Below are 14749 nucleotides of genomic sequence, written 5' to 3'. Positions count from 1 at the left end.
GACATCTATTGCACGTCTGTCCGTCCTGGAAGAGGGATCCCTCCTCAGTTGCTCTTCCTGAGGTTTCTACCGTTTTTTTGGGGGGAGTTTTTCCTTATCCGCTGCGAGGGTTACAGGGTGCTGTAAAGCCCTGTGAGGCAAATTGTGATTTGTGATATTGGGCTTTATAAATAAAATTGATTGATTGATTGAAGAGTGAGATGGATACGTCAGTTTGACAATGAACCTGAGTACAAATCGTCGTCGTCTCAGATTAGTTATTTGTGGTGTCAAAGTTTTTGAGAGCATAAATTGAGAGATTTTGAGTTTTTTAAGTGTGTGCTCATAAATCACTTAAACCTGTCAAAAACTGCTGGAGAAATGAGTGTGTAGGAATTATTTGTAGTTGTAGAAACAAAATTGTCTAAATGAAATTTTTATACAACCTGACACCTTAATACTAATTTCTGATACATGAATAAGCCTGGATTAGTTTAAAGGTAATAAAAAAAAAAACATATAGAAAACATAATGACTAAAATGTCGTGAATTTTTGTCGACTAAAACTATGAAGGACAAAAATGACTAAAATGTAACTGAAACTAATAAGCATTTTCGTCTCAAGACTAAGACTAAATCTAAAATAGCTGTCAAAATTAACACTGGTGTTATGTGTGCGACCCACTGCAGGAGATTTAAAAACCAGCTGATGGCAGTTAGCAGATGACTCAAGAAAAAAGAACAGCGGACAAAAATATCAGCAAATTGGGAAAAAAAGAGACCCAGGAGCTCCTTACCCTCCAAGCAGAGGATGAGATCAGCCGTCATATAACAGGGACCTCAAATGACTGTTATTACCATGTTATGCCATTGTTATTGTTTATAAAGCGCTGATCGTACGTTGTATGTCATACTAGAGTCTAATGCTGTTGTCTTACATAACATACGTCAAGCGTCTCTTGGTTCGGGAACACTGGCATGCTGTCTAAAATCACACAATGGGGCAGCATTATGTAACAGTTGTTTGGGTCTGTATAAAAAAAAGCAAAGGCGGCATAAAGACAGTACATTGTAGTGGCCCTATCACACAACCTCTATGTAAAAGGGGCTTGAGAGACGAAACCCTGGTAATAAAAAATATTCCCACAACATGCTGCTGCTCAGGAAGTGTACTGTGAGTGCCCAGTAGCATTAAAAGCCAACCTAGATGTAAGTGCCTTTTTTGAAACACAGGCAACAGAGTTTGAAAGTCACAGTCAGTTTGGTCACATTAGGAGATGGCGTGCAGAATCCGTCACCACAGAATCAATGCAGATCGTAAAGCAGATATGTTAATGCACCTCCCTCCACTAAATGAAGAGAGACTGGAACTAATGGCTGAATTTTGGAGAGACGATTTTCCCTGCAGCTCCACACCACTAGAGATGTGTTGATTCATGTCAGTACAAGTAAGAAAGGCCAGTCAGTTCATTAATGGAACGGATTTTAAACTCTGGTTTTGTTCACTGTCCACGGTTGTACTGAGTTGTTAATGACTTAAACGCTGGCTCTGAACAAATGGGTTTAACCAACCACAGCTGACACAAACTCTACAGACTATGGACTTGTACAAATATCAAAAGAAAAGTTCAACATTTAATCAACTGAAATAAGCTTATCTGCTTCCTGGCAGGGAGTTAGATGAGGAGACTGACCCCACACTCACATTTGTCTGTTAAATAAAAACTATAGCAAACAACTTAGCTTAGCACAAATACTGAAACTGGAGAAACAGCTGGCCTTAATCTGTCCAATGATAGCAAAATTCACCTACCAGCACCTCTAAAGCTCACTAATTAACACTTGTTTGTTTCATTCATAGAAAAAATGTAAAGACATAAATTTGTTGTTGTACAGTGGGTTATGTGCCAGGGGATTTCTTGGCTGAATGCAACTTTCTTGAGTCACACATGGCAGCTGGCAGTACTTAGTGTTAGTATTGGGACAATCCTTTGTTTGCCCTGCATTATGAGTGGGCCATGGACTCAACATTAGAGGGGGGCCAAATTTGTTGGGGGGTTGGTCCCACCCTTGGCCCCAGAAAAATTTCAACATTTTAAAACTAATTTCCTATTATATTATTAAGCAAGCACAGCTATACAATATCCTGTATGAGTATACAGATAATGACAGCTACCAACTGTCTACACACAAGTCAAAGACACATGCAGTGCAACATAAATGATTAACACTTTTGCTCAGACTTCATGAGGGCTACCTGACAAATATTACGCAATAAAGACATTACCATTAGTTGAATCTGCCTGTCTGCCAGCTAACTAACTATTGTTGGTTGTTGGATGAATGTGTGGCTAATAAACTGCAAGTTATGTTGCTATGATAGCTAACATTAGTAATGATTGATTGATTAGCACTCACAAATTGGCATGTTTTCACCATAAATATTTGTTTCCACTCCATGCAATTACTGACACTTTTAGCAAAACAATATTTATTACTACAATTACAAGTTCCAACACAAAATTATGTATAAACATCCTGACTGAAATAAAGTGTTATTATTGGTACAGTGTTACAATGGTAAGTGTGACTATCATCAGTTGAGCACTGATGATAATCAAGGACTGAAATGTTTGCTGCTGTTCTTACTCACTCTTTATTTTTTGCACTTTGAGCACCTTTTTGTGCACAGATGTCCTAATAAATAGACTATTTTTGCATTGATCTCAGCCTGTGGACCTTTTTGTGGCTTTCTAGCCCAGTTACATTGGTTTGAGGGTATCTCTTCTGCTGTCCTTTTGTGTTTGTCTATTGTACCGACGCAAGAAAACCTTTTTTTGTTGCCTAAAGTAGACACAGTTTCACAGTAACCAAAGACAATAATAAGTTTCCCATCAACAAATGATAGGAACATTAAAGGGTCATAACTTTATGCAAAACTAACAAGTGGAATGTATCAGCTGTTTGCGAGCTGATGCACAGAATGTACACCAGTGGTCGCTAGTTTACCTTCTGACAGAAATTTAGCATAACATTGCTAGATGATCACAATTTGTAAAATTAGCCTTTTCATAACACTTAACAAAAAGTACTGAAATAGAGAGACAGTGTAGTGTTTGACATACCTACCCACAGCAGTCAAGCTATTTTTTTTTGCCATTGCAATTCAAATATCAGTATACTTTATGTCATATACTGCTACAAAGAAAGTGCTGATTTCCCTTTTTTGGCTGCCCACTAATTGTTGTTTGCTTGTCCACATGTAGTGCTCATCTTGTCCCTAATTATGTGTATCAGACTGACCACCTGAATTATGTTGTCATGAACACAGACACACAAGGTGCTATGTGTTGGGATCTCTCCTTTTTATCTCGTCTTCCTTTGACTGCACTTCTTGTATTATTGTATAACTGTCAAAAAGAAGACAACATGATGTCCCGTCGAGATATTCACAGCACTGCTACAGTGATGTTCGACAGTGGAAATTTTTTCTGGGACATCACCAATGTCAGGGCCTGTGTGGTTGTGAGCAGCAGGGACTGACCGGTTTGACAGGTGCCGGTGGAGGTGGAGTTGGAGCAGGGACATGGTGCACAGGCTTCGGTCAGGGCAGTTCCTGGGCTGCGGTAGAAACCAGGCTTACACTCCTCACAGTTGAATCCCTGGGTGTTGCCCTCACAGTTCAGACACACTCCTGGAGGACAGAACAAAGGTCAGATGATTAGAGAGGTATTTCCTGGATCTGTACACTTCAATCAAAACAAAGAGTGAGCTAAGCTTCCTTTTTTTTTTTGCAAACTCATTCCAACGGTGCTGCTAATAGCTTTTAGTTTAGGATAATATTAAGCTGCTATCAACTGAATTTCACCATATTATACCAGAAATATTACAAAGTTGCATGAGTTCAATGTTCCACGAGAACTGCAATAATATCATAGTACTAAATCCTCTATGTGGCATGGTATTCACCACCTTCACCTCATCAAGTTTTTTTTGTACACGTTGCTGTCTTTTAATTACCTGACACAGGAAAACTGTCTGAAGATAAGGGTTCTCCAAGGAAGTATTGATATAGAAGTACAAAGAAACGTGAACATGTGATCAACCAAATCACATCATATCCATAACATCAGAGGACAATCATAATCAGTGGACCAGATCAGCTTTTTGAAGAAGGCTAATTCATGATCAAAAGGTTTTTGTGTACTCCCTGAACGCTCATCATTTCCTTCTCATTTTATTTCTATGGAAATTAAATCAGATGGTATAATAATTACCATGTGTTTCACTTGCTTATTATTATAATACTTTTTATTTAATAAAGAAATCACATTGTAACTTTTACTAAAAGAGGCCAGAGTAAAGCGGCTACCCTGCTATTGCTAGCCAGTTGTTTACAGTCCTGTAACATCATCCTCACCAATGGTAGTCATCATGTTTGCCAGCGACTGTATTTTTGACAGTATTAGAATATAATACGGTCAGGATTTCTAAATATCTTGGTATACCGTAGTACCGTGATACCGCCCAAGTCTAGTTCTATGGATACCTCGAGTCTCGCCTATACTTGAGAAGGTTTGTTCCCAGTAAATGTGTCTTTACTTACAATCAATGTACTCCATATTAAAGCTGTGTATTTGTCTTCTTAAGGAAAGGACATCCAACCTAAGTGAAGAGCAATGAATCGCCTAACATGTACAGATACATAAGACATAAAAACAGAATTGTTGTTGAACTCAAACATTAACTGTACCAGTATTTGTCTATGCACATCAGATAATTAGCAATGTTGTAAAAGAAGATTACAAAGTATATCATTATGTGATTCCTTAATTCTCCATATTGACATAATTTTCAACTAGATAATATACCTCAACAGCATAATCAAATTTCTGAAATTCAGTTATGGCTTTTGGTTTTGGTGTGCCACTCCAAGATTTTCAGTGGCCCTACCTGGCCACCACTAGGAAACATTTCTGGACTGAACTTATCTGTTGAGACTGCACCTTGACCCATAAAGAAAAAAAAAATTCTGGGTTGTACTCATTTGGTTAAATTCACTTTTTGTAAGTTGCTTTGCATAAAATCATAAGACTTGTTTTATGTACAGTACCAGTCAAACGCTTGGACACACTTTTTCATTCAAGTAAATGGTAAAGTGTGTTCAAACTTTTGACTGGTACTGTATATCTAAGTTTATATATTTGTTTTTTATTTGCTTACATAAAAAACATTATATTCCCACAACAAAGCCATTAATTGTTATTACTGTAAATATTTGCATAGGTTAGTTACCACTATCCTGCTGTTTATAGTTGAGCCTCTGTCTGTGATGCCTCCATGATCATACATAGGTTATGTATACATGACTAAACCTGTCCACAGGCTGCCTAGCTTGCTACATCTTTATATCCCAACAGTAGTTTCAACCACCAACTACGGAAGAGTCTACAGGCTCAGCTTCCGACCATGCATTAACCCAGTGTCAACAGAGGGGTTACCAATCAGCTGACGAGTCACTCCATCAAACCCCATAGTACATATCACAGGTTCCGTAGATGGTTGAAGAGGGTTTGACCTGGTTCCTTACACCAAATTGTGGATCACTGATGAGTAATAATAGCTTTGACACTTTTTTTTGTTGATAAATTATGGGTTTTATAAGTGAACTGAGACTAAATGAAAGCTTACACTTATTATGATAAAGTGAAGCAACATGGATGTAATGCATCACCAACACCCCAGTTTTATAGAGCAGGATTTAAACATGTGCACTTACATTCAGAGGTGAATATCAAAATGTAAAAGTGTGTTTTTGTGGAAATGAAGATCTTAATGATAAACTGAAATATTCATTTTTTTTTCAGTGCACATTTCTGTGGCATTGTCTCAGTGATGGGGACAACCTGCCTCTGCCCTGCAGAAAATGAGGAGCTCTTGTTATGTTTATCTTAACTCCACAGTGTTTGGGATACTGTATAATTTGCATTTGCACAATGTGTTGTTGTGTAAGCGGCCCTGGGGAGAGGCCAGGGTCAGTCTTAAAAGGGAGCTGTCAAACCTGAGCTATGTTAATCCACAGCACTATGAACACTGAGCCCAGGCAGGGCTACAACACTCCATCTGGCCTTGCATTTTAATGGCAAGACATGTGGCTTCTGAAACAGCCCTCCACCTTCCCCCCTGCCTGTCACTCCCCTGACTGCTGGGAGTGAGCAGCAATTCTCCTTTACATGTGATCAAGGATACAGAAGAGTATAAATCCACCTTAAATCGCACAAATCATACTATAAACTTGATTTGTGATGTTCCACGTTCTCAAGTTCCTCCTCACCAACTGAATATTACACTTCTGTTGTGGTTCTGCAGTAAATATTTACTTCAGACAAACTGGAGACTTTGTGTACTGCCAACGTCTCTGAAGTAAACACAGCAGATTATCTTTAGTACCAAGGTTTTAACTTGCACAGAGCTCAAGAGGTACATTTATGGGGAACTTATTGAGCATTCCAGTGGCAAAGATCGGACTGTTAAGCTTCAGCTTTCTCATGCAGAGTCCATTTGCATGCTGAAAGGACCAGACACAGCTGCTCCTTTCATTACAGGCACCAATAGATTAGCATTGACATTGTTTGGGTCTTAGAGGGGAAATGTGGGCTATTGAAAAATCAAACTGATTTCTGGTCTCTGAATGGCACAGATCTAGTTGGATAATTGTCACAGTCTAAAGACTGTCATTGAAAGAGCACATAGTGACATTACATTCATTGTATGCATTATTGAAGCATTAACATTTAAGTGGAGCTAATTATAACAACTTTATATATTATTGGACAGTTTAATCTATATTAATGTGTATCATTTTAGATACAGATCATGTTTTGTGCGAAAATCTGCAAAGGCACTCATAACTACAGCTGTCAAATAAATGTAGAGGAGCAACACGCACAATACCGCTGTCTCAAATGTGATTGAGTAGAAGTATAAAGAAGCTCAAAATAAAAAATATTCATGTACAAGTACCTATTAATTGTACTGCACCTAGTAACTTTCCACCACCTATCTTAGATGTGATCTCCCTGGGTGAATTTGAACCCTGAATCTCCTGTGTTTTAAACAGGTGCTCTAATCAACAAAGCCACAGGGCCTCAGTGACATCTGACAATGACTATCCTAAATACTAAAATAAGTGTTTGTGTCAAACAAATTGTAAAGCTTGGTAGGTAGGTAAAGTAGTCTATGTGTTTCTTGCTGGGCCTATGAAAAACCCTGCTGCAGCATTATGTTTTTATTTATTTATTTATTTATTGACAATAATCCTGTAACCTATATTATGAAAAAAACATTTTGAAAAAAGTCAATGCATCAAAGGTGACCGACACTAACTCGCCCCAGTATTATTTCTTATTTAAGAAGTATTTCACTGCTGGAAAGATGGTCTTTTCATAGAACAAGTCTGTCTATACAGTAGAAAGACACAAATATTTTTGAAATTGGTGCTACATGACCACAGTAAATGGGGGAAAGTACTATGGCATTCACTTTTCACAGAGGTAGAAAACCTACAACTACCAAAGTGCACTGTGCTTCACCAGACCAATAAATGCTCCCGCTGGTGGGTGATGTATTGTGAGTTCCTCATCCAAAAAACAATATGGCCGCCAGCTGGTGATAAATATCTTACATTACAGTTAAACAGTGAGCCAAAATATGTTTCTGAAAACAACTCAGGCAAGATAGAGACAAAGCAATAGTAGAATCTCAGTAGTAGAATCTCATCTTATTTTTTCAGCCTCAATGTTTACACCACAGGAAACAGTAAGGTCACCAATTCCTGTTCACAAACTCTCTTATTACAGATGAACAGTGCACCAAAATATGTTTCTGAATACATTTTAGGTGAGAAATATGCAACGCACTAACAGAATATTGGTTTATATTTGATCAGCACTACTTAGTTTTACTGTTTGATCTGAGATAGGGGGAACCAAGAGAGAGAAAGAGACTGAGCGAAGGGTGTGTTTCTCTCTCTTGATCCACTACTCTTAGTGTTCTAATGAGGAAGTAGAATCTGTAGTTTGAGCAACATTCCGAGAGCCAGTGAATCCGCGGGATGATGCGATTTTCACTGGCAAATGAACAGGGAGATTTGGATGATGGCAAGCTGGACACAAGTTTACCATAGTTCATTTACACATACTACGCACACTGTTATAATACAAAGTCGGTTAAATAGTTTCCCTTTAAGAGAGAAACAGCAGCCAGTCTGTTACATCAGCATTGATACAGTGCATGAGTCTAACACCAACATGTCCTGTGTTCTCAGCAGACTTACCGGACTGTGGATGGCAGTAGTTGGTGTGGTTCTGACACTGGCAGGGCTGGCAACCAGTGCTGCTGAAGCGGAAGAAACCTGGGTGGCATTCATCACACTTTGGTCCATACACTCCTGTCTTGCACACACAAATCCCTGAGCTGAAAGAGGCAGAACAGGAGACAGCTTAGTGGACAAAAAACAATCCCAGACAACACTTTATTTAATGCAGCACAGCACCAAGCCAAAGACGTGACAAGAGCTGAGTGTGATTGCTTTTTGAATTGCAGTAATGGCAGCTGATGTCCAGACTGTTGAGGTGACTCCCCACTTGACTTCCTGCAGGTTCTCCCATTCACCCATCTGTCTTCTCTAACTCTGTTCCAGGTATGAAGCATGTGGGAAGCACCCTGCATCACATACAGTTCTCGGCCATGTGAACATGTTAGGAGTGCTGCGCAGGGCAGTGCTGAAGACTGGCATCCAGCACCACACTGCATAAAACCTGTTTTCCCCTTTGTATTTCTTTAATATGTCATATTGTCTGTGCCTCATCACAATTGTAACTATAAGCAATCTGTGGAAGTGTTTCTATAGCAATGATAGCTGACTGACGCTGAAAATACTCCGTCTCCCTGTCACATGTCACATTAGTGGCTCCAGTGATTTCAACACACAACAGTCGTACGAAAAGTGAAGAGTGCTATTGTAGTATTTCTCTGATCAGTGCAGCCATGGAGTGATCTGTATGGGTAAGGGGGAGCTGAGTGCGCTGAAGACGAGCAGAGCTTTTGTCTTGCTTTCATGCCAGTCATTCATGTGTTTGTGTTCCTGTTTATGGAGTGTTTTTAGTGATCTGCCTAAACTGTTAGTGTTGTGACTTAACTGCTGAACTGCATTTTTGTCAGTTACCAAACAGGTTCAGGTGCATTTCCACCCATGTAAGACATATGAGACACTTGAAGTAAGTTCAAAGTACAAATGGGGCCACAGCCCCTTTATTCTAATACATAATAAAGATCATTCTCAATTTAAATGGCTTGAACGTGTGTGTTGCCTTCTGTGCAACAAATTCCAACACATCACAGGCCCTTTTTACACCTGGTATTAACATGTGTCTTGGATGATCGGGTCACAAGTGGACGGCTCAATACCTCTTGAGATCCAATCGCTCAGATCACATTCTGAGGAAGTTGTGAGATGGTGACTGCATTTGGACGAGAGGTTGGAGCTGCAGAGGAACGAGGGATGGATCTGACTCATAAACTGTGGCATCGCCTCATAGACAGCCTGCCACTTGAAGCGGCCCCACCCTTAAAGATGTGAAACTTTATGCCTAATAATATGGAAATTGGTAAGTAATATAAAAATCCACCTCTCGTACAGTTGTCATGTACAGGGAAATTAGCTATAGAGACCAAAACTGTTTTTTTGTCCCAGGCTGTAAACATGTTTATTTCTGCTGTAAAGTGGGCACTTTAACATGGGGGTCTATGGGGACTGACTGGCTTTAGGAGCCAGTCTCAGGTGGCTAATGTAGGAACTGTAGTTTTTGGCACTTCCATGTTGGCTTCCTTTGTATGCCCCAGAGGTTGCCACTTGCTAAAACAGTTCGACTTGTCACTGACTCTTAGATAACATTAACCATGTAATGCTAACACTTAAGCCTGATTTATGGTTCTGAGTTAAATCAACGACGTCGCTACGTCGTAGGGTACGTGGCTACGCAGAAGGCTCGCCGTAGCCCCCGGCGTAGCCTGGCGTGCACCTCCCCAAAAATGTAACTACATGTCGAGGCAATGCAGACCCAGCGCAGACCGAGAGGGCCGTGATTGGTTTGCTTGGTAGCAACGCATTTCCGGTTCCGTATTTCCAGATTGCGCCATCCCCAACATCTTCTGTTGCAATGTAGATGTTGCAGTATTAAGGCCCATTTATGCTCAACGTTCGATACGGATACGGATACGGATACGGATACGGATACGGACGGAGCCGTCTGTCCGTGCTCCGCGTTCATTTCTCTGTGACCGGAAAAGCCGGAAGCTAAACAAAGAATCAACTAGAGATGACGATAACCATTCAGGAAAGGAACGCAGCCTCCTACCGCTCTGGCGGTGAATTGCACCGCGACGAAATGGAGTGTCGGAGAAGTTCGAAGGGTTCACGACGGCATCACGTCAACGACGTAGGTATGTCGTAGGTACGCCGCTCACGTCAACGACGTAGGTATGTCGTAGGTACGCCGCAGGACCATAAATCAGGCTCTAGCCCTGTCACTGTGTGTGTGCAGACAGGCTCTCAACAACTATCTGTTTCTGGCTCATAGCTCACACTCCTGCAGTAGTAGTTTCCTATTGCAGGAGAGGTTGCAGGACCAAGGGTTGTGCAGAAGGGCCTGAGCATATCTGTGTGTAGCTTTACAATGAAAAAAGATTTTAGCCATTTTATATATGAATGGCTATAAGTGTGTGTACTGCATGACAAATGTCCAACCAGTTAAAGGCAATAATGAATTTGGTCTTTACAAATGGAAATGATACAGGTGTTTATTAGCATATAGAACAGGTCAGTGAGATCTGCTCACAAGTGGTCACTCGAGACGCATGTGGAGATGCATTTTAATGCCAGATGTGAACACCGTGAGATAGAGCTGTCTACTTGTGGTCAAATCACTTATGATGCATGCTAATACCCCATTTGACAGGATCACAAAGACAGTTATGTGACAATATAATAATTAAGGTATGAGAGGTGACACTGACAGGGTGAGTTGGGTGAGATATTTCTGCATAGGGCTCCAAAAAGGCTTAGACCAGCTCCATTTTATTAACAGAACTAGAGCTAGACTGATAAATTCGCCATGCCGATATATGGGCCAAAAAGAGCTTATTGCATATGTCGGTGTTGATGTATATCAGTTAAGTTACAAGAATGTGCAGTACAAAAATTACGAAGAAAGTTTTAGATAAATCAGAAAAAAATGCCACTATTACATACATAATCCACAGCAGAGCACTGATAAGTTGATTTTTACCCTGTAAAAATGCCTTGTGGTTTTAAACCTCCGTGCACCAGTCAAGTTGCACTTACAGTTTACATCCATGTCTGTGCAAACATGGATGCTTCACACACATCTTCCCCCCGGCAGCACAGAAGATCTATACAATCCACACACTCTTTGGTTTTGTCTCACCTAGAACACTGTCCTGTAATCTGGTCTTCAGCATCAAAATCCAATCTGAAAAAGCTGCAGATTTCCCATAATAAAGCAGCTCATCTGGCAGCTATATGTATGCACACCTGGCTTGGCTGGTGGTTGAATAAAAAATGTCCTTATGTCTCCTGATGTTACTGTGGAGTGTCATTACTACCAACAAACTGTCCAGTTTGGCTAATCAGATACACATGGCCTCTGAACATGGTTACAGTACAAGAGGTGCAGCCTCTGGTCACAAAACGCTCCCGGCACCCAGATTTTCGGTGGATTTTCGTAAATCCAGCATTACATACAGGTCAATAGCATCTGGCATTCTCAGCCTACTGATATGATATCTAATGTCAATGACAAAACTACCTTTAATAACAATATAAACAACATAGACAGATAAAAAAAAAACCACTGGTTCAACATCACAGTTGTTTGTTTTGTGTTTATATCTAAAAATAATAATAGTTGAAATATTGTTTTTAAATTCATGACACTCCCAAATATCAATATCAGTATCTCCCTCAAAACTCCAGTATGAGTGGGGCTATAAATAGAACAAGATACAAGACGTCAGAGTATTGAGCATAAAAGCCTTTTGTTGCCTTTATTCTTTGACATAACAGTAGAATTGTTCTGAGCTGAGAAAATCTCCTCCTCTTGACTCTGAGAATGCTCCAGCAGAGTCAAATCCAATTACATTTGAGCTCTCCAGCAATAATACACTCATAAATAACTAATTTCATTTGTTAATATGTCTTTCAAAGGTTGGATCTGCACTCCAGCAGTCCTGTGTATCTGACTGTTAAACACAACAGCTCATTTATACATGAGGGAATAGAGAGAGGCAGTGAGAGGCTTTATTTCTTCCCATAGAGAAATCTCCATTGCTCTCTGATTCCACCCATACTCAAGGTAAATTCTTATAAGTACAATGCTAAATCGAGCCTGTTCAACCCTCCAACACAGACAATGGACTCAGAAACATAATCTGGGGACAATAACTTCAAAACAATTGAAGTAAATCAAGAGTGACTGGGAGCACTTTCCATGAGCGTGTGCGTGGGTCTTTATACAATCCGGGCTTTGTTAAAACAACTGCACTTAATGCAAATGAAGAGGCCCACAGCGATGCTTAGTGGGGCGTGGGCACTGCTAGGGGACAAGGCTGGGAAATCAACAGTCCTCATTTGTCCAGCTAAACACACACACACATGCAACAATGACAAACATATCCACATGCAGCATCATGACCCACAGTCAGAGAGATAATGTCCAAGTGTCACAGAGAAAGTGAGTAAAAACTCCACTCAATCCCTGCAAAGTGCTTCATTTCACCAGGTGAAATTCAGTGAAGTGCAACTGCAGATGACTGCGTCCTCAAAAGTTAACATTAAGCAGTGAAAGTCTTGAGATCAGGGACACACTGTTGACAGATCCCTGCTGGAGTTTTTTCAGCCCAGTCAGCAAAAGAAAATGTTTGTCCTTTTTTTTTCAAACCACAAATACATTCCATTTGCATGTTTCATATGTATCATATCAATGTTTCTAAAGTGACATAAAAGCTGACTTTGTCATCAGGAGGTGGAGGGGAAGGTGGATAGTGTGTCACTTTGACATTACACCTGCCAAGCTGCAGACCCCTGTTTGAAACCAACAAACAACAAAACCAGTTGTGATTTAGCGAGTTATTGCTGTGTTTCCTGTGGCTTTTTAGACATCAAACGTGGCTGTCATTGTTTTTCCCGCTGAACTTGACTGGTTCATAGAGGTATACAACTGCAAAGCGGTAATTCTAGTTTTATATGTTTTGGCAAATATTTAGTGTAGAAACTAGCAAAAGTTTTAATTTGTTTGTGAACTCCACTTTATCTTCTGCACTCCACTGTGCTGGTTTTGCACATTAAAATACCACTACCTTTTGCACTACCCTCATTCCCACTGTAAACCAAAGCCTCACACTATAAATTTAAATACTTATATTAGACTGACATTGCACATGCTATATGTACATTCTGTGAGTATATGTGTATAGGTATATTGTTTTATTTTATTTGTATATATGTTCTATATGTGTGTGTGTAGCACGAAGGGGCTACAACTTACATTTCACTATGCAACCCTGTGTTGTAAAATGACAAATGAAATGAATCTTGAATTTTTCTGCACTGTCAAACTGCATCCTTCTGCAATATGATTTTAGACTAATGTCCGTTTGACTAAATGGTGAAATGTCAGTTCATTATCAATTAATCTCCCAACCGTCTGAGTTTATTAAGTGATTATTAGTTCAATAAAATGGTGTAGAATGGTCATCATAATTTCCCCAGAACCAAAGGAAACTTTTTCATCTGTCTTGTTTTGCCCGACCAAAGGTCCAGAACCCAGTGACTTTTTATTTTCAACAATACAACACAGCAAAAGAAGAGAATCATCACATTCCAGAAGCTGAAAACAGATAATGTTCGCCAGCAGTTATTCAATACTGAAAACATTTCTGTGGATTTACCAATTGTCTCAGCTCTAGAATTGAGAAATAATTAGTATTTCTGATACAGCCTCATGCATGCTGCCACATGCCAGAGCGTGCATGACCGACGACTGTGTCATCAATAGAGATCTAATCTGTCTGATGTAAATAAAAAAGTATACGGATGGCAAGAAAATACCAACGTGCATGGGTGTGCTAAAAGCCTTATGACTGATAGCACACACTGATAATAGTTATTTTTAAACATTTGTCACTTTAATACCGTAAAATTTAAGTTTTTGTCAGTGGAGTCTGGCTTTGAAGAGAGAAAAGATAAGTTTCACTTTTTATTCAGTTCCCTGTCAGTAAAGGCTGTCTGTTTGGGGAGTACTGAGCATACAACTGGATAAATGAGACTTGGATTAAACTGCACAAGTGGTTTGAAAGTTTGTAAACTGATGTTTTGCTATATTGCTGTTGTTAAACACCAGCCCCCATGACTTCAATTCATCAAGAATTTTATCTGTTTTTTCCTTTTCTCAGTTCTTGTTTTTTCACCATGGAGGCATGCAAGAAAAACAAAGTTTGACAACACACACACATGTTGGTTGGGTTTAGACAACAAAAGCAGTTTAGGAGTTGGGTTTAGGAAAAAAGAACAAGGTTTGGCTTCACAATCTTACAGGAAGCAAACACCTCCCAGGTGAAAGTCAGTGGTTGTTGGACCCAGCCGCCACACCTCAGGTTGGGTTTTCATTACGCGTGCCAAACGGTGCCAAAC

At 39.8% G+C, this 14749-nt stretch overlaps 2 protein-coding genes across 2 annotated transcripts in view; both read right to left on the bottom strand.

Moving 5' to 3' along the window:
- LOC126393944 (coiled-coil domain-containing protein 106-like) overlaps positions 1-14749 on the bottom strand; it is a 613357-nt gene that overhangs the window by 1267 nt on the left and 597341 nt on the right. The window lies entirely within an intron of this gene.
- The window catches only part of si:ch211-158d24.2 (multiple epidermal growth factor-like domains protein 9), a 61414-nt gene that overhangs the window by 25045 nt on the left and 21620 nt on the right, over positions 1-14749 (bottom strand). Inside the window, exons 3-4 of the mRNA XM_050050341.1 lie at positions 8315-8454; positions 3524-3673 (exon numbers count right to left, since the gene is read on the bottom strand). Coding sequence (XP_049906298.1) covers positions 3524-3673; positions 8315-8454 — 290 coding nt within the window. The remainder of the gene's footprint in view (positions 1-3523; positions 3674-8314; positions 8455-14749) is intronic.

The sequence above is a fragment of the Epinephelus moara genome, chromosome 8 (assembly GCF_006386435.1).
Source record: "Epinephelus moara isolate mb chromosome 8, YSFRI_EMoa_1.0, whole genome shotgun sequence".
In the NCBI taxonomy this organism is placed as follows: domain Eukaryota; kingdom Metazoa; phylum Chordata; class Actinopteri; order Perciformes; family Serranidae; genus Epinephelus; species Epinephelus moara.
This window is presented reverse-complemented; position numbering and strand designations above follow the sequence as displayed.